Genomic DNA, 27,945 nt, shown 5'->3' on the forward strand with positions numbered 1-27,945 from the left:
TCGAAGAAGAAGATGAAGATGAGCCCTGAGTAGGAATTCCGCGTTGTATGACCGTTCAAATCGATTTTTCCATGTCAGATACTCGATTTTTTTCTCAGTTCCCAGTTGTTTGAACGGACTGATGTCGAGATATCCAAATTCCCCGTTTCGAGTTCCTAGTGTATTTCATCGCAGCTGTCGGGAATGTCAGATGTTGTCATAGCTAGTTTTGAATGTTGATTCATAATTCCACATAAGATTGAAAGGTAAAATTATAAAAGATGCCGAGGGTCCCAGCAGTCCTTGAATATGAAACACTGACCGAGGTAAGAAGATAAACAACATCATTCAGAAACTAGGCTAGCTGGTTTATCTTGATAGCTAACGTTAGCTACTGTAATTAGCTATATATGCTAACTATAACACTAACGTAAGCAAATATACTCATATCTCTGACAAACTACATAGGGCGACCGTTGTAGGGCTAAGCAACAGTTAGTTAGCCAACTACTAACATTAGCTAGCTAACTTTATTTTGTGACAAGGTATTTAACTAGCTAAGTTCGCTAGTTAGCCAGTTATGCATTTATCTGAGGCTGCACTTTCAGGAATAGGTAGCTAGCCTAGCTGACAAATTTGCTATCGTGTTTAAATTGAGGAGTTGCCAGCTGGCTACTGTAATGAACAGGTGCAACTATCCAGACATTGGTGGCGAACGTTGGTAGCTTCCCTTCACTGACAACACAGTTTGACTAGCTAGCTTGCAAGCAATGCTTGGTTTTCAAGCCATGGAACAGTTTGTTAGCCACTCCCAATGCTTTACAGCTGTGCTTTGCCTCTTGAGTGTTCTGACTTCTAAAAAATGGTTTACAATGTCATTGTTTCTAGTACTCTGTACTGTCAACGTGGGGTGATGCAGAGAGGAAGAGGCGAATATATAGATAATCTTTGGATGAAGTAGCTCGCTAACTAACCAATAATTGGAATGCCACACTCAGCTTTGAAGTGCCTAAACAGTACTGCAGTTAGTAAACAAATCCACATGCCTCTTGATGTCTAAAATAACTGGACGAGTGTATTGAATCGATCATTGTTTTATTGTCTATTACACACTGAAAAGATGATGGCTAGTGTGCCAATAGTGATTACATGTTCCCTCTCTCTGTTCATTCTTTTCAGTGTAAATACAGCTTCCCTGTTGAGGTTGTCAGTGATATCAAGAATGTTACAGCGACTTATGGAGACCTGCGTATGTATGTGGACTTCTACTGTAAGTTCACAGCTTATACACCTGTATCATCACTTGTCTTTTATTTAATCTAACCTATGTTGATCCTGTGTCACTGTTAGGTGTGTCGTTGGTTTCACTATTTTTGTAGTGGTCATGACACCTTAGGTCACCAGCGAAGTGGATTAGAAAGGTTTGCTGTGCTAAGCAAAGATGTATGGGCAGATTGTTGTTTTGCACTCTAGGGTTGTTTCTGGACCAGACCAGCTTGAGTGCCCTGTGTCTGCCTTAAATTATGCAGAATGCTAACATGATATTTGTTTCAAGCACAGGTTTCCCCAATAAGGAAAAGAAGAAGTTAGTTTATTTGGCTGGTACTATTCCAGTTCCACATGACGGTAAGCCCACTATCATAATAATACTAATAATAACTAGTTTTCGTACCTTGCCACATTGATAGCATTTTCACCATTCCCTATGTAAGTTCTTATTGAAGTGACCCTAATTCGTCCTCCAAGCAGGTAACACATATAATATCCCAGTGTGCATCTGGCTCCACGAGACTCACCCCCAGAGCCGGCCGCGGTGCTACGTGTGTCCCTCCATCTCCATGTTGATCAACCCCAGGTGCCCATATGTTGAGGCCAGTGGGCAGGTGCTCCTCGACTGTCTCAACAACTGGAAGAGCGTAAGTCGACAACAATGCAACAATGTGATTTTGATAGTGATTGGTGAATGTTTTGTTGATTTAAAAAAAAATAATGTTATTGTTAGAGTAGTGGTTAGAAAATGGAGAGAGAGAGGCCGTGTGTGTAGCATGCATGGGTTGAGTGGAGGGGCATGAAGAGGGGGTGGTACTTTAGCACCATCATAATCAATCTACTTTTCTAGTTTGTTTGAACTGCGTCTACCTTTTGATTGGCAGGGGCTGGCTAACCTGTCATTGCTCGTCTCAGAAATGAGGTCTGCATTTCAAAAGGAAACGCCCCTCTTTGCCATGCACCCAATCAGAGTTCAGATGCTACCTACTGCAGCACACTCCAGTGCATATGCAGAGTCTTCGGACCCTGGCAGGTAAATTGAGAAGAGTGCTCATTCCTTGAATAATGGACATACAGTGGCAAGAAAAAGTATGCAAACCCTTTGGAATTACCTGGATTTCTGCATAAATTGGTCTTCATCCAAGTCACAACAATAGACATAATGTGCTTAAACTAATAACACACAAATTATTGTCCATATTCAATAGATCATTTAAACATTCCAGTGTCGGTTGGAAAATTTTGTGAACCCCTAGGCTAATTACTTCTCCAAAGCTAATTAGAGTCAAGAGTCAGCTGACCTGGAGTCCAATCAATGAGACTAGATTGGAGATGATGGTTAGGTCCGCCTTGCCCTATAAAAAAAATGTGAGTTTGCTATTCACAATAAGCATTGCCTGATGTGAACCATACCTCGAACAAAAGAGATCTCAAAAGACCTAAGATTAAGAATTGTTGACTTGCATAAAGCTGGAAAGGTTTACAAAACTATCTTTAAAAGCCTCAATGTTCATCAGCCCACAGTAAGACATTTTCTCTATAAAAGAAATTTCAGCATAGAACTCTCTGGAACATGCTAACATTTCTGTTGACGATTTTATGATACATAAAACACTAAACAAGAATGGTTTTCATGGGAGGACACCACAGACGAAGTCATTGCTGTCGTCTGAAGTTTGCAAAAGTGCACCTGAATGTTCCACAGTGCTACTGGCAAAATATTATGTGGACGGATGAAACTACAGTTGAGTTGTTTGGAAGGAAAACACAACACTGTGTGGAGAAAAAAAGGCACAGCACACCAAGATGAACCTCATCTCAACTGTAAAGTATGGTGGAGGGATTGGGTTTGGGGCTGCTTCGCTGCCTCAGGACCTGGACAGCTTGCTATCATTGACAGAAAAATCAATTCCAAGTTTAGCAAGACATTTTGCAGGAGAATATAAGGCTATCTGTCTGCCAATTTAAGCTTTAACAGAAGTTGGGTGATGCAACAGGACAACAACACAGAAGTAAATCAACAACAGAATGGCTTCAACAGAAGAAAATACACCTTCTGGAGTGGCCCAATCAGAGTCCTGACCTCAACCTGATTTGAGATGTTGTGGCATGACCTCAAGAGAGCAGTTCACACCAGACATCCCAAGAATATTGCTGAACTGAAATAGTTTTGTACAGCTGAATGGTCCAAAATTCCTCCTAACCGTTGTGCAGGTCTGATCCACAACTACAGAAAATGTTTGGTTGAGGTTATTGCTGCCAAAGTAGGGTCAACCAGTTATTAAATCCAAGCGTTTACATACTTTTCCCACCATGGACTGTAAATGTTCAGTAAAGACACACCGTGTATAATTGTTTGTTATTAGTTTAAGTAGACTGTTTGTTGTGACCTAGATTAAGATCAGATGAAATGTTATGACCAATTGATGCAGAAATCCAGGTATTTCCGAAGGGTTCACACACTTTTTCTTGCCACTGTATACAGTCCCAGTCAAAAGTTAAGACAATTGCACATTCAAGGGTTTTTCTTTATTTTTAATATTTTCTAGAATAATAGTGAAGACATCAAAACTAACACTTATTGAATCATGTAGTAACCAAAAAAGTGTTAAACATCTAAATATATTTTCTTAAAACTAGCCACCTTTTGCCTTGATGCTTTGCTCACGCTTTGCATTCTCTCAACCAGCTTCACCTGGAATGCTTTTCCAACAGTCTTGAAGGAGTTCCCAAATTCTTAGCACTTGTTGGCTGCTTTTCCTTCACTCCGCAGCTTAACTCATCTCAATTGGGTTGAGGTCGGGTGATTGTGGAGGCCAGGGCATCTGATGCAGCACTCATCACTCTCCTTCTTGGTCAAATAGCCCTAACACAGGCTGGACGTGTGTTGGGTCATTGTCCTGTTGAAAAGCAGATGATTGTCCCAGATGGGAAGGCGTATCGCTGTGGTAGCCATGCTTGTTAAGTGTGCCTTGAATTCTAAATAAATCACAGACAGTGTCACCAGAAAAGGACCATCACACCTCCTCCATGCTTCATGGTGGGAACTACGCATGCGGAGATCATCCGTTTACCTTCTCTGCGTCTCACAAAGACACAGCGGTTGGAACCAAACATCTCATTTGGATAGATTTCCACCGGTCTAATGTCCATTGCTTGTGTCTCTTGGCCCAGGAGAATCTCTTCTTCTTATTGGTGTCCTTTAGTTTTGGATTCTTTGCAGCAATTTGACCATGAAGGCTTGATTCACTAGGTCTCCTCTGAACAGCTGATGTTGAGATGTGTCAGTTACTTGAACTCTGAAACATTTTTTGGGGCTGCAATTTCTGAGGCTGGTAACTCTAATGAACCTATCCATCCTCTGCAGGCAACTCTGGGTCTTCCTTTCCTGTGGCGGTCCTCATGAGAGGCAGTTTCATCATAGCGGTTGATGGTTTTTGCGACTGCAGTTGAAGAAACGTTCAATGTTCTTTACATTTTCCTCTTTCACTGACCTTCAATGTCTTAAAGTAATGACGGACTGTCGTTTCTCTTTGCTAATTTGAGCTGTTTTTGCCATAATATGGACTTGGTATTTTACCAAATAGGGCTGTCTTCTGTATACCACCCCTACTTTTCACAACACAACTGATTGGCTCAAATGCATTAATCTGTCTGGCCCACCCGGGACGCAACCGCACCCCCTGCCAACAATAAATGCGCTACGCCAAATGCTAATAGCACTCGTTAAAACTCAAACGTTCATTAAAATTCACATGCAGGGTAGTCAATTCAAGCTACACTCATTGTGAATCAAGCCAACGAGTCAGATTTGTAAAATGCTTTTCGGCGAAAGCATGAGTAGCTATTATCTGATAGCAGGCAACACGCCGAAATACCAGAAGGGACGTAAACAAAGGAATTAGCGTAGCCGGCGCTACACAAAAAGCAGAAATAAAATATAAAACATTCATTACCTTTGACGAGATTCTTTGTTGGCACTCCTATATGTCCCATAAACATCACAATTGGGTATTTTTTTCGATTAAATTGGCCCTTGTGTACCCAAAATGTCAATTTATGAACACCGTCAGATCCAGTAAAAACACATTTTTTTTAAACGCGACGTTATTTTTTTAAATTAAAAAAGTTGCCTATAAACTTTGACAAAACACTTCAAACTACTTCTGTAATCCAACTTTAGGTATTACTAAACGTTAATAAACGATCAAATTGATCACGGAGCGATCTGTATTCAATAAGCACGAGTTTTGGTAACGTAACTAACTTTTCCCGTTCCATTGTTTACAGCTGTGGACTTGACAACCGGATGTGGCTATTACTCAGATGACCAAGGATTTAGTTGAATCGAAATCACAACACTGGCGACATCGTGTGGAAGCTGTAGGAACTGTAATCTCACTCTTAATTATTTTTCCTTCCAATAGACAATACATGGGCTGGCGGATTGATTTTTTCTTCGTCGATTTAGTGACCAGGTTTTCTGCCGATTTTTGACCACGGAACTCGTTCTGTTATAGTCACAGACACCATTGAACCAGTTCTATGCTTTCTATGCACACATACTAATCATATGCATATACTATATTCCTGGCATGAGTAGTAGGACGTTGAAATGTTGCGCGATTTTTAACAGAATGTTGAAAAAAGTAGCCCGATCTCTAAGAGGTATTAAGAAGGAAAGACATTCCACAAATTAACTTTTTAACAAGGCACACCTGTTCATTGAAATGCAGTTCAGGTACTAAATCATGAAGCTGGTTGAGACTATGTCAAAAGTGTGCAAAGCTTTCATCAATGCAAAGGGTTGCTACTTTGAAGAATATAAAATGTATTTTGATTTGTGTAAGCCTTTTTTGTTTAAAGTTAAATTGTTTCATTTTCAGTTGTTAGTAACCAAAATCAAATCAAATTTATTTAAATAGCCCTTCATACATCAGCTGATATCTCAAAGTGCTGTACAGAAACCCAGCCTAAAACCCCAAACAGCAAGCAATGCAGGTGTAGAAGCACGGTGGTTAGGAAAAACTCCCTAGAAAGGTCAAAACCTAGGAAGAAACCTAGAGAGGAACCAGGCTATGTGGGGTGGCCAGTCCTCTTCTGGCTGTGCCGGGTAGAGATTATAACAGAACATGGCCAAGATGTTCAAATGTTCATAAATGACCAGCATGGTCGAATAATAATAATAAGGCAGAACAGTTGAAACTGGAGCAGCAGCACGGCCAGGTGGACTGGGGACAGCAAGGAGTCATCATGTCAGGTAGTCCTGGGGCATGGTCCTAGGGCTCAGGTCCTCCGAGAGAGAGAAGGAGAGAATTAGAGAACGCACACTTAGATTCACACAGGACACCGAATTGGACAGGAGAAGTACTCCAGATATAACAAACTGACCCCAGCCCCCCGACACATAAACTACTGCAGCATAAATACTGGAGGCTGAGACAGGAGGGGTCAGGAGTCAGTAACCCTTCATGCTTTGAGTTTGTATTGTACTGTGTCTCCCTCTTAGCTGGCCTCAACCAAGCAGCTCTACCCCGAGAGCCAGGCGCTCCTCAATGTCCCCCACGCCACTACCTAGAGCAATAGGTGGGTGTTCTCCGAATTCTGTACCGTATCTTAGAAATGCATTCACTAACATTCCCTGCTTTTTAAAGTTTGTTGGATGTTAAAAAGGGGTCTAATGCCCCCCCCCCCCAAAAAAAAACAACAACAACTTACCGCTGAAATTACACCAACAAAACACAAAGATTAACAGATGAGCAATTTTTGTAATGTTTCTAAAACAATAAATGTATTACTAGTAAGAACTAATGTGGTATATTGTTTAATTTCATTTTTTTTAGACCAAAATATCATAGATGAGACAAATGTTCACCTGCCCCATTAAGGGTGGGAGATTACCGTGGTAGCACGAGTCCAGTCATGTTTGTGCCTGTGTAATTGAGTCCCCTAGATTGACTTCCCTAGCCGTTGAAACTCAAACAGAAAAACAACCTAGCTTGTGGGCAAAACAATATAAATAGCCAAGAAACAAGGACAAAGTCTGATTTCAGTAGACTTTCGTTTAAAGTAAATTAGACCAAGTTTTTTTCCTGTGCGCGGCGCTTCTTAAAATGTATGTTTTACTCAGCTCTTCACGTGAGCACAGCCCCCAGCCAGGCAGTGAGGCAGTGCAAAGTGGAATTGGCTATATAGGATTAGCAGTTATTTTGTGCTATGAAACAAAACGGGAGAAATACTTTGAAAACAGCTACTGCAGCATTTATTTTACTATTAAATGTGATTACACTTAAGTTTTTTTTTCTCACAAATGTGAGTGAAATGCTCGCACTATGGAGCCCTGACCACCCACCAATGTGGCTGGTGAAATAGACATCTTACCCGCCGCCAATGCCAGCATTTGGCAGGTGGTGGTTGTTCATTTTAGGCCCTCTACACAATCAATAGCTAACCGGCCAACCCACTTCTTTCATCCAACTCCTTCTCACTGCTATTCCCTCACCCTAATTTATAATGACTTCTAGTAAATTGTCAACCTTTTGCTTTCATTTCCTCACTAACAGTGTATTATCAATTCCCCTAGTTCCGCCCAAGAGTTTAAAGTCCAGCCAATCAGGGCCTCTCAGAGAGTCTGCGACTGGTGTGAGGCGGTCCTACACAGAGGAGCTACTAGATATGGGGATAAACTTTGGAGTGCCAGGTGGAGTCCAGTTTCCATTCTCCTCCACCAACCCCTTCATCACTACTGCCTCTGGTAGGACCCAGTATATAAACATTTGGTGCTGGTTTCCAAGGCACACATTAGGCCTATTCCTGCACTATCAAGCATGTTCAATGTAGATTCTCTATTACTCCAGGACTAGTCTTAACCAGTCTAATAAGGTACTGTAGGAAAGTACTACTAAGCTACATCTGGTATCTCTAAGTAGTATTTTTGTAAAGCCATAGGGATATCTAAACTAACAAAATGCTGCATAGTGCAGGTTTGATGGTGAGCATGCCATAGTTGTGTGTGTTTAAAGTTTGGTATTGATCGCATTGTGATACATAATGACAATTATTTTGTGCTTTGATTATCTGCCATTTCATTTTCTCATTCCACAGCGCCAAATAACACTCCTGTTAGTTCTGAGGACATGAACAACATATTCAAGAGCCTACAGCTGGAAAATGTTGTCAATGTGTACCAGCTTGGTATTAAAGAAAGAGGTGAGTGGAAAACTGAATCCCTAAAGTGTTAAAAAATTATGAAACTATGAAACATGAAACTAAAACAAATTCACTGGGCAAATGTTTGGTCTGGAGTGGAAATTTTGAGCATTCTGTGCAACTTCCGGTACGCATTTACATTGAACACTGAGGCTGTACCCGCTTTATGTTTTAGCCAGTCTGCAAGTTTATTTTGAGCATAACATCTCCACTGACTCAAACTCAGTTGAGAACACATTTGCGACATGTTGTACACATACATACAGAGTACACTTGTTACTTGTCTACACAGAATGAAAACCAGTAGTGTTTCGGCCCTTGCAGGGCACTGAATAAAATAATTAAATTAAATGACGCTTATCTTTCCCATTCATTTGTGAATAACTGCCCACCGATTCTCGCTCCTCAGGACAGATGCAAGGTGATGGAGGTGATCGAGGTGGTGGTGACTACCCCCCAATCCCCACTGCAGTCACGCCCCTAGTGGACAACCAGCATCGTATCCTGGTGAGCCAGCTGCCACCGGACCAGTCCCCCAGCCGTGTGAAGAACAAGCTCACCCTCTACTTCCAGCGCAGGAGCAACGGTGGGGGAGAGGTGCTGGATGTGACCTACCCTTACCCCCCAACCCAGCACGACCAGGCCCTGGTCAGCTTCCGCAGTCCCAGAGGTGAGTGAGAAAGGGGCTGGGGGGGGTAAGAGAGAGCATATACTGTAGATGTGAACATACAAACACTACCATGGAGTTACAGCCTGAAAATGTATATTGTAGAATTTTTTAAAATGTATATTATGCACATGCTATGGGAGAGTGTATATACAGTACATCAGGGTAATTTTCATTAGGCACCAAATGGAAGAAAATAGACTGAAACAAGAAGGCACTAAGGATAAATCGTTTTTCTATTATTTTGGATCTGCTTTCAGATGCAGAGCAGGTGCTCTTACAGGCAGACCGAATCTTTACTGTGAATGAGCGGCCTTTCCGTATACAGCTCAAGAGGGTCAACAGTGCTCAGGTAAGAGTGGGCTTAACCCCCAACCAGTTTTTTTTTTTCTATGTATGTGTCTGTCTGTCCATGTGTGCTGCAGGGTTTGTGTGCATATTGTATGTGTCGGCCTTTCATGATTTAAAAAAAATAAAGACTGCAAAAAGAGCAACTTCCGTTTCAACAGTGGACTCTAAAGTACTACTCTACACTCTTCATATATATGCAATTCTCTTTCGTCAGATTACGGTGCCGCCCGGCGTCTCCGGCGACAAGGCGGCCATCTTCCATAGCCTGCTGTCACTTGAGGGGCGGAGCTTCAGCCAGGCCGACGTGGAGGAGGCGGTACAGTCGTGCCGGGACCTTCCCTCGGCCCTCAAGTACCTGTCCCATGAATGCCCCATCTGCCGCGAGCAAGTGTCCTTCAGCAAGGTGAGTGAGAGACTGGGACCCCATTCAAATACTGTCAACATGGATCCTTCTTTGCCTGCCTTCTTTGAAGTAATCACTGGTCGACTAATGTTGGGCAGGTTAAAGTAGGGTTGCCCTAGTCTCCTGCAGTCTTTATTTGAATATGGCAGCTCCCGATTGCACCGCTATTTACTTGACATGCACATTTTTTAAAAGGCATGCTGCAAGACATTCCACCAGAGTTTGTGTGGGAACAAGGTTTTAGCGCACTACGAGGTTTAGAAGAGTAAAATGTATCTCATGCTCCACCCCTCTCGATCTTTCTCTCCCTCACTCCGTGTCCCTCTACAGATCATCACTATGACCCATTGCCTGTGTGCCTTCTGCGAGAGCTGCTTCAAGGCCTACTTCTCCCAGGCCATCAAGGAGAAGAGCATCGTCCATGTGGTGTGTCCCATGTGTGGCCAGCCTGACGTGCGTCAGAGCCAGGGAGGCGTGGAGGAGGCCTTGGACTACTTCAGCCTTCTGGACACACAGGTCAGGCGCCAGTAGCTTCCCGGTAGTAGTAGACATTGCTTCGATGTAGTGTTCAGACCTTACCACTGTATAGACTGTGTGGACCTTTCTACCTGGCTCTGTTTCAATTCAAATGTTTGGTTAAAAATTCCATTAACATTCGGTTTTGTTAGTGGGATGTCATTTAGAGCAACGCTAAACTGGTTCCAAATAGCTAGCTGCCATCTTCTACGTCTACTGCAAATCATTTTAATATAGTTTTGTCTTCTGTAAAATTGGGACCTTGTAACAGTTGTAAGGACAAATTATTCAGAAGGAGGCAGGCAAGAAGAGGTGCAAATGGGTGTTGGCTTTATTTACACCACGCTGTTGATGACAGTGATACATTAACAAGTTGATATATTTACAATCTTCTGACTTTTAATTGTCAGTATTCAAAAAGAAAAAGCCTCCTATCATGCAAAACCTGTCTTAACTAGAAAAGCACAGGTGAAGTCTACTAGGCCCAGATGCAGCCTCCCCATTGATTAACCAAAATCAAGCTGAACAAGAACGTAACCCAAAAAGGCACCTAAATAAGCCACACCTATCCTGGCACGCAGGCCAGATACTTCTGTTCACACAAAATGGAGAAACCAGACATGTGCTCCAAACAAGACAATAAAGAAATTGACAGAACTGGTTAATGCAATGGAAATAACAAAGTTTATTCCTCTTTGGTGTAGCATAGTTTGTGCGCTCTCCAAACAACAAATCCACTTCAAGAATGAGAACGGTATTACATTTACATTACATTTAAGTCATTTAGCAGACGCTCTTATCCAGAGCGACTTACAAATTGGTGAATTCACCTTCTGACATCCAGTGGAACAGCTGTGAGGGGAACGGCACCGCAGTACCTCCAGGTGGAACAGCCACTTTACAATAGTGTATCTAAATCATTAAGGGGGGGTGGTGAGAAGGATTACTTATCTTATCCTAGGTATTCCTTGAAGAGGTGGGGTTTCAGGTGTCTCCGGAAGGTGGTGATTGACTCCGCTGTCCTGGCGTCGTGAGGGAGTTTGTTCCACCATTGGGGGGCCAGAGCAGCGAACAGTTTTGACTGGGCTGAGCGGGAACTGTACTTCCTCAATGGTAGGGAGGCGAGCAGGCCAGAGGTGGATGAACGCAGTGCCCTTGCTTGGGTGTAGGGCCTGATCAGAGCCTGGAGGTACTGCGGTGCCGTTCCCCTCACAGCTCCGTAGGCAAGCACCATGGTCTTGTAGCGGATGCGAGCTTCAACTGGGAGCCAGTGGAGAGAGCGGAGGAGCGGGGTGACGTGAGAGAACTTGGGAAGGTTGAACACCAGACGGGCTGCGGCGTTCTGGATGAGTTGTAGGGGTTTAATGGCACAGGCAGGGAGCCCAGCCAACAGCGAGTTGCAGTAATCCAGACGGGAGATGACAAGTGCCTGGATTAGGACCTGCGCCGCTTCCTGTGTGAGGCAGGGTCGTACTCTGCGGATGTTGTAGAGCATGAACCTACAGGAACGGGCCACCGCCATGATGTTGGTTGAGAACGACAGGGTGTTGTCCAGGATCACGCCAAGGTTCTTAGCGCTCTGGGAGGAGGACACAATGGAGTTGTCAACCGTGATGGCGAGATCATGGAACGGGCAGTCCTTCCCCGGGAGGAAGAGCAGCTCCGTCTTGCCGAGGTTCAGCTTGAGGTGGTGATCCGTCATCCACACTGATATGTCTGCCAGACATGCAGAGATGCGATTCGCCACCTGGTCATCAGAAGGGGGAAAGGAGAAGATTAATTGTGTGTCGTCTGCATAGCAATGATAGGAGAGACCATGTGAGGTTATGACAGAGCCAAGTGACTTGGTGTATAGCGAGAATAGGAGAGGGCCTAGAACAGAGCCCTGGGGGACACCAGTGGTGAGAGCGCGTGGCGAGGAGACAGATTCTCGCCACGCCACCTGGTAGGAGCGACCTGTCAGGTAGGACGCAATCCAAGCGTGGGCCGCGCCGGAGATGCCCAACTCGGAGAGGGTGGAGAGGAGGATCTGATGGTTCACAGTATCGAAGGCAGCCGATAGGTCTAGAAGGATGAGAGCAGAGGAGAGAGAGTTAGCTTTAGCAGTGCGGAGCGCCTCCGTGATACAGAGAAGAGCAGTCTCAGTTGAATGACTAGTCTTGAAACCTGACTGATTTGGATCAAGAAGGTCATTCTGAGAGAGATAGTGGGAGAGCTGGCCAAGGACGGCACGTTCAAGAGTTTTGGAGAGAAAAGAAAGAAGGGATACTGGTCTGTAGTTGTTGACATCGGAGGGATCGAGTGTAGGTTTTTCAGAAGGGGTGCAACTCTCGCTCTCTTGAAGACGGAAGGGACGTAGCCAGCGGTCAGGGATGAGTTGATGAGCGAGGTGAGGTAAGGGAGAAGGTCCCCGGAAATGGTCTGGAGAAGAGAGGAGGGGATAGGGTCAAGCGGGCAGGTTGTTGGGCGGCCGGCCGTCACAAGAAGCGAGATTTCATCTGGAGAGAGAGGGGAGAAAGAGGTCAGAGCACAGGGTAGGGCAGTGTGAGCAGAACCAGCGGTGTCGTTTGACTTAGCAAACGAGGATCGGATGTCGTCGACCTTCTTTTCAAAATGGTTGACGAAGTCATCTGCAGAGAGGGTGGAGGGGGGGGGGGAGGAGGATTCAGGAGGGAGGAGAAGGTGGCAAAGAGCTTCCTAGGGTTAGAGGCAGATGCTTGGAATTTAGAGTGGTAGAAAGTGGCTTTAGCAGCAGAGACAGAGGAGGAAAATGTAGAGAGGAGGGAGTGAAAGGATGCCAGGTCCGCAGGGAGGCGAGTTTTCCTCCATTTCCGCTCGGCTGCCCGGAGCTCTGTTCTGTGAGCTCGCAATGAGTCATCGAGCCACGGAGCGGGAGGGGAGGACCGAGCCGGCCTGGAGGATAGGGGACATAGAGAGTCAAAGGATGCAGAAAGGGAAGAGAGGAGGGTTGAGGAGGCAGACTCAGGAGAAAGGTTGGAGAAGGTATGAGCAGAGGGAAGAGATGATAGGATGGAAGAGGAGAGAGTAGCGGGGGAGAGAGAGCGAAGGTTGGGACGGCGCGATACCATCCGAGTAGGGGCAGTGTGGGAAGTGTTGGATGAGAGCGAGAGGGAAAAGGATACAAGGTAGTGGTCGGAGACTTGGAGGGGAGTTGCAATGAGGTTAGTGGAAGAACAGCATCTAGTAAAGATGAGGTCGAGCGTATTGCCTGCCTTGTGAGTAGGGGGGAAGGTGAGAGGGTGAGGTCAAAAGAGGAGAGGAGTGGAAAGAAGGAGGCAGAGAGGAATGAGTCAAAGGTAGACGTGGGGAGGTTAAAGTCGCCCAGGACTGTGAGAGGTGAGCCGTCCTCAGGAAAGGAGCTTATCAAGGCATCAAGCTCATTGATGAACTCTCCGAGGGAACCTGGAGGGCGATAAATGATAAGGATGTTAAGCTTGAAAGGGCTGGTAACTGTGACAGCATGGAATTCAAAGGAGGCGATAGATAGATGGGTAAGGGGAGAGAGAGAGAATGACCACTTGGGAGAGATGAGGATCCCGGTGCCACCACCCCGCTGACCAGAAGCTCTCGGGGTGTGCGAGAACACGTGGGCGGACGAAGAGAGAGCAGTAGGAGTAGCAGTGTTATCTGTGGTGATCCATGTTTCCGTCAGTGCCAGGAAGTCGAGGGACTGGAGGGAGGCATAGGCTGAGATGAACTCTGCCTTGTTGGCCGGTATGAATCTAATAATATATATTTTGTAACTGAACAGAAATGACTGTAACCAAGCTTTCTAGTTTACTGGGACATGGTGATGAGTGACGGTAGCCTACATTTACTACTGGTGCTAGATTTGATATTAAGTGGGGAATTGATAAACGTTTAACAAAGGGCAAACAATCCACACAATGAAACAATGCGTGTGTACGGATTTGCAGGAGTCAGTGAGCACATTCATGGAGAGAGATGCACCAGTCTCACGTCCAGTTTCTGATAAACGCTGATAAACCTGGACTAAAAAGCACATTCAAGGGAGGTTCTCCATAGAGCAGGGGTCTTCAACCTTTTCTTTCCCAAGCAAACCGGCGATCCGGGTACCCCATCATACATTAGATTTTTTTGGGGGGTCTTATCAGGTGAATTATAATGTCAAAGAGAAGTAATCAACATTTAAATTGTTTTAATTAATAGATTTAGTAGATAGTGTTTCACTATTTTGACCTCTCCACATTAGAATTGGAAGAGAAAGTGTGAACTCTAACATAACCTATTAGCTAGAAAAAGGTAACGCCAAACATATTTTTGCTCAGAGCAGCTGTTTAGCTGTCCAAGTCAATAAAGCTTACCAGCAGCAGTTATTGTACTGGTAGCCTATTCACAGCTGCTTTTACAAAGCCTATGTCACATACTCCAGTGAGTGTAATTGGCTCAATACTAGGAGTTGAGAAATAAAGTTGGCATCATTAGAAAGAAGATAGTCTCCTCTTTTCTACTGTAGGTATGTCATAAAAAAAGAAATATTTTGCTAGCAACATTCATGAAACCTTTCAAATACAAATATAATTTTTTCCGTAGCCCCGGTTGAATATCCCTGCCATAGAGCATAAATCCCTTTTAGCCCAGGAGTTGGCTTAATCTGTGGGGTGGCAGGTAGCCTAGTGGTTAGAGTGTTGGACTTGTAACCGAAAGGTTGAAAGTTCAAATCCCCGAGCTGATGAGGTACAAATCTGTCTTTCTGCCCCTGAACAGGCAGTTAACCCACTGCTCCTAGGCCGTCATTGAAAATAAGAATTTGTTCTTAACTGACTTGCCTAGTAAAATAAAGGTTTAAAAATAATAATCATCATCTGGGTCTGGGAAACTGGTGCTGAAAGGCTAGAGGAATTTACAGTTTAACATCCGTCCTATCTACATTGTTTTCTCTTGCCAGATCAGGCACTACCTAGATCCTCAGATCCACGAGTTGTTCCAGAGGAAGCTGAGAGACCGAGCCTTGCAGGAGATGCCTAACTTCCGCTGGTGTGCCCACGTAAGACATCTCACTCATCGTTCTGGTTCTCCTGCTTGTCTCTTCGTCTCTCTTTTTCTTTGTCTCCACCTCTGTGTTTTTAATAGTATCTCTCTCTCATTCTCCTCATATTTCTTTCACCCTCGTTCTCTCCCCTTCAATTCAAAACCCTGCGATCTAAGCTTCAATACCCCACTAGATAAGACATGTTGGTGAAGTTGCACCTTTAGACAGTGGCCTTGTTCTTTCAACTGGAACATCCAGGTGCTTATGAATGTCAGTTTGTGTGCAATGTTCTAGTGCTCCTTTGGCCTTCTACACGAGGCTGACCAGCTGAGAATGGACTGTCCTAGTTGTAGGAAGAGCACCTGCTCCCAATGCAAGACTGCAGTAAGTAATGTATTCATGTACACTCACATTCAAATTGTTGGAAAGCTTTGTATCTACCTTCTAACAACTTTTTGATACACCAGTGGGCTCCACAACACCAGGGTCTTTCCTGTGAGAAGTTCAGAGAGTGGCAACTCCACAATAACCCAGAGTACCAGACCGCAAAACTGGAGAATCTCCTCAGCAGGAATAAAATAGGTACACACACACCTCCTACTTTCATCATTTTGTTTATTTGAACCCTTGGTTTAAGATGCACACAGTTGTCTAGGTCTGCTAGCTGTTAGCCTATCTGAATAACAGTTTGTGTCACGACTGTGTAATTGAGTTGTCACTATTAAAGACATCTTTGTGTATTATTATTGTAACGGTGTTATGTAGTCTTTTTAATGTTTAGTTCAGATTCAACATCTTATGTCCCTGAATCAAAATTGGATGAGGCACATGCAATATTTAGAATTTCTGTCTCGGTGAGAAAGACATTTAACTGCATATATTATTTGTCTCGTTTCAGAATGTCCAAAATGCAAGTTTGTGTTCTACCTTTCCAAGGGAGGCTGTCTCCATTTCAAATGCACCCAATGCCAGCACGAGTTCTGTGGCGGCTGTAATAGGCCCTTCAAATTAGGCGTGGTAAGTCACCTAGTTGAATCTGAGCTGACACTTTAGCATTCATTTAAAGGAGAATTCCAGTCAAAGTAGATTTAAGTTGTATTATCTTGTCTATAATTTTTCTTAACCCACTAGTCTCTAGTCAAAATGAGTAGCAGAACACTAGGAAATGCAATCCTATAACATGCTTAAAGCCACGCTCTCAGATACATATTCTTACCAATTTAAAAAACAACAACATTTAAACGGTCTGGATGAAGCAACAACACTCTAGATCTAAAAATGTACTATCCCTCTAATAAATGACTTCTTCAGGGGTGTGACTTCTCAGCTGAGTGTGGGTCCAAGGGGTTACACGCCCACCACCCCAGGGACTGCCTGTACCACCTGAGGGACTGGAACGTGCCCAGACTTCACAGGCTGCTTCAGGTAAATCCTACACTACCTACAGTTGATGTCGGAAGTTTACATACAATTAGGTTGGAGCTATTACAACTCGTTTTTCAACCAATCCACAAATTTCTTGTTGACAAACTATAGGTTTGGCAAATCGGTTAGGACACTACTTTGTGCATGACACAAGTAATTTTTCCAACAATTGTTTAACTTAGAATTCACTGTATCACAATTCCAGTGGGTCAGAAGTTTACATTCACTAAGTTGACTGTGCCTTTAAACAGCTTGGAAAATTCCAGAAAATTATGTCATAGCTTCTGAGGCTAATTGACATCATTTGAGTCAATTGGAGGTGTACCTGTGGATGTATTTCCAGGCCTACCTTCAAACTCAGTGCCTCTTTACTTGACATCATGGGAAAATCAAAAGATATCAGCCAAGACCTCCACAAGTCTGGTTCATCCTTGGGAGCAATTTCCAAACGCCGGAAGGTACCACATTTATCTGTACAAACAATAGTATGCATGTATAAACACCATGGGACCACGCAGCCGTCATACCGCAAGAGATGAACGTACTTTTGTGCGAAAAGTGCAAGTCAATCCCAGAACAACAGCAAAGGACCTTGAGATGCTGGAGGAAACAGGCACAAAAGTATCTATCCACAGAAACGAGTCCTATATCGACATATGAAAGACCACTCAGCAAGGAAGAAGCCACTGCTCCAAAACCGCCATAAAAAAGTGAGACTACGGTTTGCAACTGCACATGGTGACAAAGATTGTACTTTTTGAAGAAATGTCCTCTGGTCTGATGATAAAATAGAACTGTTTGGCCATAATGACCATTGTTATGTTTGGAGGAAAAAGGGGGATTCTTGCAAGCCAAAGAACACCATCCCAACCATGAATCATGGGGGTGGCAGCATCATGTTGTGGGTGTGCTTTAATGCTGGAGGGACTGGTGCACTTCAAAAAATAGATGACATCATGAGGATAGAAAATTATGTGGATATATTGAAGCAACATGTCAAGACATCAGTCAGGAAGTTAAAGCTTGGTCGCAAATGGGTCTTCCAAATGGACAATGACCCCATGCATACTTACAAAGTTGTGGCAAAATGGCTTAAGGACAACAAAGTCAAGGTATTGGAGTGGCCATCACAAAGCCCTGACCTCAATCATATAGAAAATGTGTGGCCAGAACTGAAAAAGCATGTCCGAGCAAGGAGGCCTACCAACCTGACTCAGTTACACCAGCTCTGTCAGGAGGAATGGGCCAAGGCTACCTGAAAAGTTTGACAAGTTAAACAATTTAAATGCAATGCTACCAAATACTAATTGAGTGTGTAAACTTTTGACCCACTGGGAATGTGATGAAAGAAATAAAAGCTGAAATAAATCATTCTCTCTACTCTTATTCTGATATTTCACATTCATAAACTGAGGTGGTGATCCTGACTAACCTAAAACAGGGCATTTTAACTAGGATTAAATGTCAGGAATTATGAAACTGAGTTTAAATGTATTTGGCTAAGGTGTAGGAAAACTTCCGACTTCAACTGTAAATTTACCCATCATGCTATCTGCCATAATAGTCTCTGACGAAAGATAGAGAACATTAACCTTTGTGCTGAGAGAGAATTGCAATTTATCATGTATCCGAACGAAACTTTCGATACACTCTCTTCCAGCTTTACGGAGTGTCCCTCGCTGGCATGGTCCAATCCAAAGTGGGCTTTACAGGAACAAACTCACAAGGTAAAGTACAAGCCACCAAGGGGTTTTACTTTACAAATAATTATGTTCGAATCTACCGGTAATAGTTAAATGCTTCAGTCTGCTTCTGATTGAAGCTTGTTGGACGTCATTTGTTTCTATCTTTTTGTAATCATTTTGTTCATCAAAATTGTTGCTGCTTCATATGTATTTACTCTTACTTGTTGTATTCACAGTTAATGTGATTGCTGCTGTTGTTTTTGAAACATTTCTATTCCCATTTGTCAGGTGTGTGTGCAGTCCTGGAGCACAGAGAGATGGGTGGAGACGGGCCTTGTGGTCTACCAACTCTCCCAGAGTACAGTGGCTACTGCATGTAAGAGACACCAAGTTTCTTCCTTCTAGGAACTTTTTACTGGCCGCTGTGCTTCTGCTTCTACTTACTGTGTGGTGTCTAAGGCTTGGTTTACTGTTAAGCACTTTGTGACAACTGCTAATGTAAAAAGGGTTACATTTTATTAAATTTTATTCCCTAGATTACACTATAAAGAGTGTCTAGTCGAGCTGATTAACCGTAGTCATGCGGATCCAGCCGTTCTGTTCGATGTGGCCGAGATGTTGGCCGAGTTACAGCGGTGGCACATTCCTGTTCCACAGAAGAACCTTCAGGATCCTGAGGCACTCTATGTACAGCACCTTAGACAGGTGAGCCGCAGGGGGAGACTACCCACAAGGCTTTTTACACTGTCATAGGACAGTGTTTCTCATCCTCTGGGTCCCTTGGTTGATGCTGGCCAGGGCCTGATATGGTTTTGGTAACACTGATTTAGTCAGTTCCCAAGCATTAATTTGCTTCCATAGCTCGCTGGTCACTGGGAGATTCTTTATTATTTAAAGAGCTTTTTCTTCTTTTAACACTAGCACAAAGGATGCAACTCATGAAGGGCGTGCTGATCATTAGGCTAGTTGACTAATATAATCTGGTGTGCTTGTTCTGGATTTTAACATGCATACGTGGAGTATTTAGGACTGGGTTGATTCCAGAACTGGTCCGGGAAACACTGCCGTAATGCTGTGTGTGTGTCCCCTCTCCCGGTCCCTCAGACCCTGACGAGGAAGGTTAGCCTGAGGGACAACAAGCTACCCCCTGTGAAGGTGAAAGATGACCTTTGCCCCCTACCCTCATCGAGCGCTGCGGGACCACGCTGGTCTTCTGCTCAGAGAAACCCACCAACGCGCTTCCATGAAGACTCCCAATTGCTGCTCTTGCTCAACGACTAAGGCCATGTAAAATACTTGGCCTCACCTGGGCTGGGTTCCTTAGGGCACATGATGGCAAATGCTTTTACATGTTTTGCTACGGAGAAAAAAAAGTGTTTCTTAATGGATAAGGCCAGGTTCCTTGCGTCAGTCCGTTTTCTTCCGTTTGGTGCCTAGTGAATACCACCCAGGCTTGTGTTAAGTAGGGAGAAAACATTTTTAAATGAAGTGAAACTGGGGAAGGGACTACCCGGTCTTGTCCAATGAGAGAAACATATTTGTTTTCCGTTGCAATTTTTTGTTGTTGCGTGTCCTAATAAACATGATCCAGGGGTAATATTTAACTTCAACCCTCTGTCATAATGGCTATGTAACACTGGCCTAATAATGACATAGAAATAGCACCATAAACTGTCCATAGAAGGCAGGGACAAGGTAAATTGGTCCTTTGAGGAGCTGTGTTGCACACTGCTGCTCTAGATCGAGCTATGCTGTGGCCAGGATTCAATCAAAAGTGCATTGAGATCACAGTAAATGCAGTGTATGTCAACTCGAGCGTAAAGTGCAATGCACTTTTGATTTGAAATAACTACCGGATCTGGTACATTAAGATTTTGTTTGTTTTCTTGTTATTTTAATTTGACGTTTATTCTTAATAAACATGTAGATACAAAAATATAAACGCAACATGCAACAATGTCAAAGTTTCTATTGAGTTACACTTAATATAATGTAATCAGTCAATTTAAATTATTTTGTTAGTTCCTCATCTATGGATTTCACATGACTGGGAATACAGATATGCATCGGTTGGTCATAGATACCGTAAAAAAGTGTGGATCAGGAAAAACAGCTAGTGGATCAGAAAACCATTCAGTATCTGGTGTGTGTTGATCAGGCTGTCTCGCTCCTCTTCAATGGCTGTGCGAAGTTGCTGGATATTGGCGGGAACTGGAACACGCTGTTGTGTACATGTCAATCCAGAGCATCCCAAACATGCTCGGTGAGTATGCAGGCCATGGAAGAACTGTGCATTATCATGCTGAAATGTGAGGTAATTGTGGTGCCATTCTTCTGCCACCATGAGCCTCGGGTTCTGATCAGGGTATATCTGTGCGTTCAAATTGCCATTGATTAAAAAGCAATTGTGTTCATTGTCCGCAGCATATGCCTGCCCATACCATAACCCCACCACCACCATAGGGCACTCTGTTCACAATGTTGACAGCAAACCTCTCAACCACATGAAGAGCAGTGTGCCAGTGGCCATCGACGGTGAGGATTGCCCACTGAAGTCAGTTACGATGCCGAACTGCAGTCAGGTCAAAATGACAAGCACACAGATGAGCTTCCCTGAGATGGTTTCTGATAGTTTGTGCAGAAATCCTTTGGTTGTGCAAACCCACAGTATTATCAGCTGTCCGGGTGGCTCGTCTCAGAACATCCCGCAGGTGAGAAAGCCGGAAGTGGAGGTTCTGGGCTGTCGTGGTTACACATGGTCTGTGTTTTTTAGGCCGGTTGGACGTACTGCCAAATTCTATAAAATAACGTTGGTGACCGCTTATGTTTATTTTTCTGGCCACATCTCTGGTGGACATTCCTGCAGTCAGTATGTGAATTGCATGCTCCCTCAACTTGAGACATATGTGACAAAACTGCACATTTTTAGTGGCTTTTTATTGTCCCCAGTACAAGGTGCAGCTATGTAATGATCATGCTGTTTAATCAGCTTCCTGATATGCCACACCTGTCAGGTGGACGGATTATTTTGACAAATGAGAAAATCTCACTAACAGGGATGTAAACAAATTTGTGCACAAAATTTGAGAGAAATTATATTTTTGTCCGCTCATGTCAGATTATGAAACATGAGACCAACACTTTACATGTTGCGTTTTATATTTTTTTAAGTATATTTTTAAAAGCACTTAGTTCACATAAAATCAACAGTACTGTCCCTATAGATAGTATACACCCCACTGTGAGGATCAGTGGGAAATGTATGATAAGTAACTAATCTAAATTACAGGCTGTAAGGCAACAAGAAGTGAAGTGTGTAATTTGGGTGTGTACTTTCTATAGCCACTGTACTGCAGTACAGTTTTATTTTTGTTGTAGTCCTCTAGTTCTCACTTCTCAGGATATCTCAAACAAACTTTCAAAATGTATTCTTCTTGTATGTTCTTGAGGCATACATTTCTTCTGCTATGACACGCATGTGAATTATTTATACTTTAACACTGAAATATTGTTGAATGAACGGAACTTGATGTAACACTTAACTTAAAGCCGACAGGTATAATTCATTAAGATGCGGGTGAAATGGGTTGTACACTTGTTATTGATTTTATTCAGAGCTCCATTAGCTTTTGCCAAGCAGCAGCTATTCTATCTAGGGTCAACAAACACTGATACACTGATGGACAAGGACAGTCAAAAATAAATAATAGTAGTACAAACATTTGTGTGTCCCCTCAGTCTTAGCTGTTCCCTTAACCGTTGCTTAATAATTTTAAGGTAAGTTTTGCTGTTTGCTTGAGTAATTGGAGATGGGAGTTCCATGCGATCATGGCTCTGTATTATACTGTGCGTTGCCGCGAGTTCGTTTTGGACTTGGGGACTGTGAAGAGACCTGGTGGCATGTCTTGTGGGGTATGTATGGGTCTATGAGCTGAATGTTATTTGATTATGCAGATAATCTGGAATTTTCATTACAGTAGTACTTCCCATAACCAGAAGAGAAGCAGTTAATCTCTTGTCTACCAGGAAAGACTGGCATGCATGATGTTGATAGTTTAGTTCTGTATGTGCAGCTAAGGGCAAGGTGTGCTGCTCTGTTCTGAGCCAGCTGCAGCTTTGCTAGGTCTTTCTTTGCTGCACTTGAACATGTTACCAGACAGTAATCAAGATTGGACAAGACCAGAGCCTGAACTAGTACAGTTGATTTTTGTGTCAGAGTCTTTTGATAAGACCTCACCATCTTCACAGGAACTTTGTCAATATGACTTGACCATGGTAATTGACCATCCAACGTTATATCTAGGAGTAAGTCGGAAGGTTACATACTCCTTAGCCAAATACATTTAAACTCAGTTTTTCACAATTCCTGACATTTAATCCGAGTAAAAATTCCCTGTTTTAGGTCAATTAGGATTACCACCTCAATTTAAAAATGTGAAATGACAGAATAATAGTAGAGTGATTTATTTCAGCTTTTATTTCTTTCATCACATTCCCAGTGGGTCAAAAGTTTACACACTCAATTAGTATTTGGTAGCGTTGCATTTAAATTGTTTAACATGTCAAACTTTTCAGGTAGCCTTCCACAAGCTTCCCACAATAAGTTGGTTGAATTTTGGCCCATTCCTCCTGACAGAGCTGGTGTAACCGAGTCAGGTTTGTAGGCCTCCTTGCTCACACACACTTTTTCAGTTCTGCCTACACATTTTCTATAGGCTTGAGGGCAGGGTTTGTGATGGCCACTCCAATACCTTGACTTTGTTGTCCTTAACCCATTTTGCCACAACTTTGTAAGTATGCATGGGGTCATTGTCCATTTGGAAGACCCATTTGCGACCAAGCTTTAACTTCCTGACTGATGTCTTGAATTGTTGCTTCAATATATCCACGTAATTTTCCAACCTCATGATGCCATCTATTTTGTGAAGCGCACCAGTCCCTGCTGCAGCAAAGCACCCCCACAACATGAGGGTGGCAGCATCATGGTTGGGATGGTGTTCTTTGGCTTGCAAGCCTCTCCCTTTTTCCTCGAAACATAACAATGGTCATTATGGCCAAACAGTTCAATTTTTGTTTCATCGGACCAGAGGACATTCAAAAAGTACAATCTTTGTCCCCATGTGCAGTTGCAAACCTTAGTCTGGCTTTTTTATGGCGGTGGCTTCTTCCTTTTCTTTTGCTGAGCGGCCTTTCAGGTTATGTCAATATAGGAATCGTTTTACTGTGGATATAGATACTTTTGTACCTGTTTCCTCCAGCATCTTCACAAGGTCCTTTGCTGCTGTTCTGGGATTGATTTGCATTTTTCGCACCAAAGTTCGCATCTCCTTCCTGAGCGGTCCCATGGTGTTTGTACTTGCGTACTATTGTTTGTACAGATGAATGTGGTACCTTCAGGCATTTGGAAATTGCTCCCGATGATGAGACTTGTGGAGGTCTACAATTTCTTTTCTGAGATCTTGGCTGGTTTCTTTTGATTTTCCCATGATGTCAAGCAAAGACGCACTGAGTTTGAAGGTAGGTCTTGAAATACATCCACAGGTACACCTCCAACTGAGTCAAATGATGACAATTAGCCTATCAGAAGCTTCTAAAGCCATGACATTTTCTGTAAACTTCTGACCCACTGGAATTGTGATACAGGGAATTATAAGTGAAATAATCTAAACAATTGTTGGAAAAATTATCTGTGACATTCACAAAGTAGATGTCCTAACCGCCTTGCCAAGACTATAGTTTGTTAACAAGAAATGTGGTTGAAAAATGAGTTTTAATGACTACAACCTCGGTGTATGTAAACTTCCGACTTCAACTGTAGCTTCCTCAACTTGCTCAATGGTCACACCGTTTATACTAAACTCCAGTTGGGGTTTATGTCTTAGAGAATGTTTTGAACCAAATACAATGCTTTTAGTTTTAGATGTATTTAAGACCAGTTTATTATTAATCCTCCATTCTGATATATTTTTATTTATTTAACTAGGCAAGTCAGTTAAGAACAAATGCTTATTTACTATGACGGCCTGCTGGGACAATTGTGCCCCGCCCTGTGCGGCTCCCAATCCTGGACAGATGTGATACAGCCTGGATTCGAACCAGGGACTCGTGACGCCTCTTGCGCTGAGATGCAGTACCTTTGACAGCTACGCCACAATGGAGCCCTGACTCTGACTCTTTATTTATAATTTCAGTGAGTTCACTGGTTTTGGGTTCTGACATATAGAGTGTGGAATCATCTGCATATATAGTCATTCTAGCTTTTACGTAAGACCAGTGGCAAGTCATTTGTAAAAATAGGGAAGCGTAACAGCCCAAGACAACGGCCCTGAGGGACACCGCACATATCTGATGTTAGAGAAGCTTGCATTTTTTAATTTAATTTTACCTTTATTTAACCAGGCAAGTCAGTTAAGAACAAATTCTTATTTGGGTTAACTGCCTGTTCAGGGGCAGAACGACAGATTTGTACCTTGTTAGCTCGGGGGTTTGAACTCGCAACCTTCCGGTTACTAGTCCAACGCTCTAACCACTAGGCTACCCTGCCGCCCCAGTGAAGAACACTCTGGGTTCTATCGGATAAATAACTCTCTGAGCATGTGATGTAAAGCCATAGCTAGCGTGTTTCCTAATTAACAATGTGTGATCAGTAACATCAAAGGCTGCACTGAAATCTCATAATACAGCTCCAACTATCTTATTATCCATTTATTTTTAACCAATCATCTGTAATTTGAGTCCGTGCAGTACAAGTTGAGTTCCCTTCTCTCTATCAGTTTACTAAGAACAGGTAGCAAACTGATTTGGTGGCTGTTAGAGCCAGCAAAGGGTGCTTTACTATTTTTAGGCAGTGGCATTACTTTAGCTTCCTTCCACGCATGTGGACACACTCCTTTTAGGCTTTGGTTAAACATTTGGCAAATAGGGGTGTCATTAGTCTACCATTCTCAATAGTTTCCCATCAAGGTTGTTTATACCTGGCGGCTTTTCATTATTGATGGATAACAATAGCTTTTCCATTTCTCCCACACAACTTGACCAAATTCAAAACAGCACACCTTCTCTTTCATTAGATTTAACACATTTAATTATTATGGTTTACTGTTCAATGTTGTCATTTAAACTCTTGATGTTTTCCACTTTACTAGTGAAATAGTAATTGAAATGATTGGCAATATCGAAAGGCTTTGTTATAAACGACCCATCAACTTCAATGATCGATGGATATTAATTGGGTTTCTTGCCCATGATGTCATTTTAGGTCATCCAAAATCTTTCAATTGTGTTTTGTAATTTATCTTGGTTTGGTAATGCACAACATCTCAACCTATCAGCTGAGCGTTCTGACTTGTTAGACACCTTTTTTTGGATAATTTCTTTAAACCATAACATTTTTCAGTTCATCAATCCAGAGGGCCCTAATAGTTCTCACAGGCAATTTCTTAATAGGTGCATGTTGGTCAGCAATTGGCATGAATCTTTTTCTTCCAGTGCTGCATCTGGATTCACTTCCTCATACACATCAGACCAACATAAATGTTTTATATCTTCAAAAGAGTCCTGAGAGAACATTTTGTATGATCTCTTCAATTTCTTTATACTCAGATTTTGGCACTTTGACTTTCCTTGTTATGGTCACTACAGCCAATGGGATCTGATAATGCTTTGGAGCAAAGCTCTGCAGCATTAGTGAAGATATGATCAATACAGGTGGATGTCACAGATCCTACACTATTGGTATGCACTGTAGTTGGTTGAGTGATAACCTGGGTCATATTACAGGCATGATTGACTCCATTTATAATGTATTTCCCTATCGCAATTTATGCTGTTGGCTTTGGTACATCATTAAATTCAAGTAAAGTACAGAACTGTATTATGCAAGTAGATCTAAAAAGCTACTCAATTTAACAGCACATTTCTGGGCCTTAGCCAGTAGGGTGCAAAGGTTATTGTATACTGTTCTATCCGGACCTTTCACACTCCTGAATAAGCCCTTTTTTTCCAGCTGCATTAAACCATGATTTTATATTTTTACTCGTAAGTTCACTATGCTATGCAATAATGGTATTCACTACTTATTGGTATGTAGTAATGAGTATCTGATTCCCTAAGGTTTGCAATTTAAGTTACGCAATTTGTTTCTACTGTAATGGCACAATGTAAGTTGAAGTTGCCCCTAGACGCTGATCTTGGGTCAGTTTCCCCCACCTATGGTTAAGATTAATTGGGGAATCTGATATTAGATCTGTACCTAGGGGAAATATCACCCCGGAGCATTTTTGTTGTGCGTGAAAATGATCAGGGAAGAGGACAGTGTGATGTTGCATCAATTTAACAGCTTGTCCTGGTACCTCCCTTGTTCAGGAAAAGTACTACTGACTTTAGTAATAAACATGTTTTTCTACTGACCGACTGTCTCTGTCTGGGTTCTTGGGGGAAATTATAGCCTCGTTTATACCTGGTGCTAACATGTCCTGACCTTGTCCACATGACATGGGATGTTCTCTTGATAAGTGTGTGAATTGGACCATTTTCTTGTCCTGCTAAGCATTCAAAATATAACATACGTGTGGGTGTAAGAAGAAAATGTATGGAAGAAGTACATTGTTCTTTAGGAATGTATACTGAACAAAAATATAAACGGAACATGCAACTATTAATTATTTTACTGAGTTACAGTTTAAGGAAATTAGTCCATTTAAATAAATTCAGTAGGCCTTAATCTATGGATTTCACATCACTTGGAATGCAGATATGCTTCTGTTGGTTACATACTGTAGTATCTGGGATCTACATCTGTTTATTACTGTGCTGTAATGCATTACGACAGTGTTACTACACCTAATAGGAAATGCACATGCTCACTGGGGTGCTGGGAACTGTGGAGCACGAGGGGTTTCGACTAAACGAAAACTAACGGTACTCCCGTCTCCTGCTTGGTCATTTCTCCACAACACAAATATTACACATACCCTTTAAAAAAAGGTAGGGACGTGAATAAAAACACTCAGTAGCTGGTGTGGCCACCATTTGCCTGAGTTGATGAGGCTGTTGATTGTGACCTGTGGAATGTTGTCCCACTCCTCTTCAATGGCTGTGCGAAGTTGCTGGATATTGGCGGGAGCTGGAACAAGCTGTTGTACACGTCGATCCAGAGCATCCCAAACATCCTCAATGGGTGTCATGTCTGGTGAGTATGCAGGTCATTGAAGAACTGACAATTTCAGCTTCCAGGAATTGTGTACAGTTCCTTGTGGCATGGGGCCGTGCATTATCATACTGAAACATGAGGTGATGGCGGTGGATGAATGGCATGAAAAGGGGTCTCAGGATCTAGTCATGTTATCTCTATTCAAAATGGCAGCAATAAAATGCAATTGTGTCCGTAGTTTATGCCTGCCTGCCCATACCATAACCCCACCGCCAC

General features: G+C 42.8%; 1 protein-coding gene across 1 annotated transcript; it reads left to right on the top strand.

Annotated features, from left to right (window-relative positions):
• Positions 1 to 26,927, top strand: si:dkey-181m9.8 (uncharacterized). Its single transcript, XM_064943482.1, has 21 exons — positions 1 to 305; positions 1,159 to 1,249; positions 1,540 to 1,605; positions 1,729 to 1,895; positions 2,133 to 2,281; positions 6,758 to 6,834; positions 7,832 to 8,002; positions 8,353 to 8,457; positions 8,867 to 9,127; positions 9,385 to 9,476; positions 9,690 to 9,878; positions 10,209 to 10,394; positions 15,325 to 15,423; positions 15,703 to 15,792; positions 15,876 to 15,990; positions 16,307 to 16,425; positions 16,720 to 16,833; positions 18,494 to 18,560; positions 18,807 to 18,894; positions 19,055 to 19,223; positions 19,623 to 26,927. Exons 1-21 carry the CDS (start codon positions 261 to 263, stop codon positions 19,797 to 19,799), a joined length of 2,637 nt encoding a protein of 878 aa, XP_064799554.1. The 5' UTR covers positions 1 to 260; the 3' UTR covers positions 19,800 to 26,927.
• Positions 26,928 to 27,945: the final 1,018 nt, after the last annotated feature.

This window comes from Oncorhynchus masou, chromosome 3 (assembly GCF_036934945.1).
Source record: "Oncorhynchus masou masou isolate Uvic2021 chromosome 3, UVic_Omas_1.1, whole genome shotgun sequence".
In the NCBI taxonomy this organism is placed as follows: Eukaryota; Metazoa; Chordata; class Actinopteri; order Salmoniformes; family Salmonidae; genus Oncorhynchus; species Oncorhynchus masou.

Bases quoted from the DNA above. Each gene is read 5' to 3' on its own strand.
- si:dkey-181m9.8 (XM_064943482.1), top strand. From the start codon at position 261: ATGCCGAGGGTCCCAGCAGTCCTTGAATATGAAACACTGACCGAG. The intron at 9,879-10,208 runs GTGAGTGAGAGA...GTCCCTCTACAG, and splicing joins AGCAAGTGTCCTTCAGCAAG to ATCATCACTATGACCCATTG. The intron at 15,793-15,875 runs GTAAGTAATGTA...TTGATACACCAG, and splicing joins GCTCCCAATGCAAGACTGCA to TGGGCTCCACAACACCAGGG.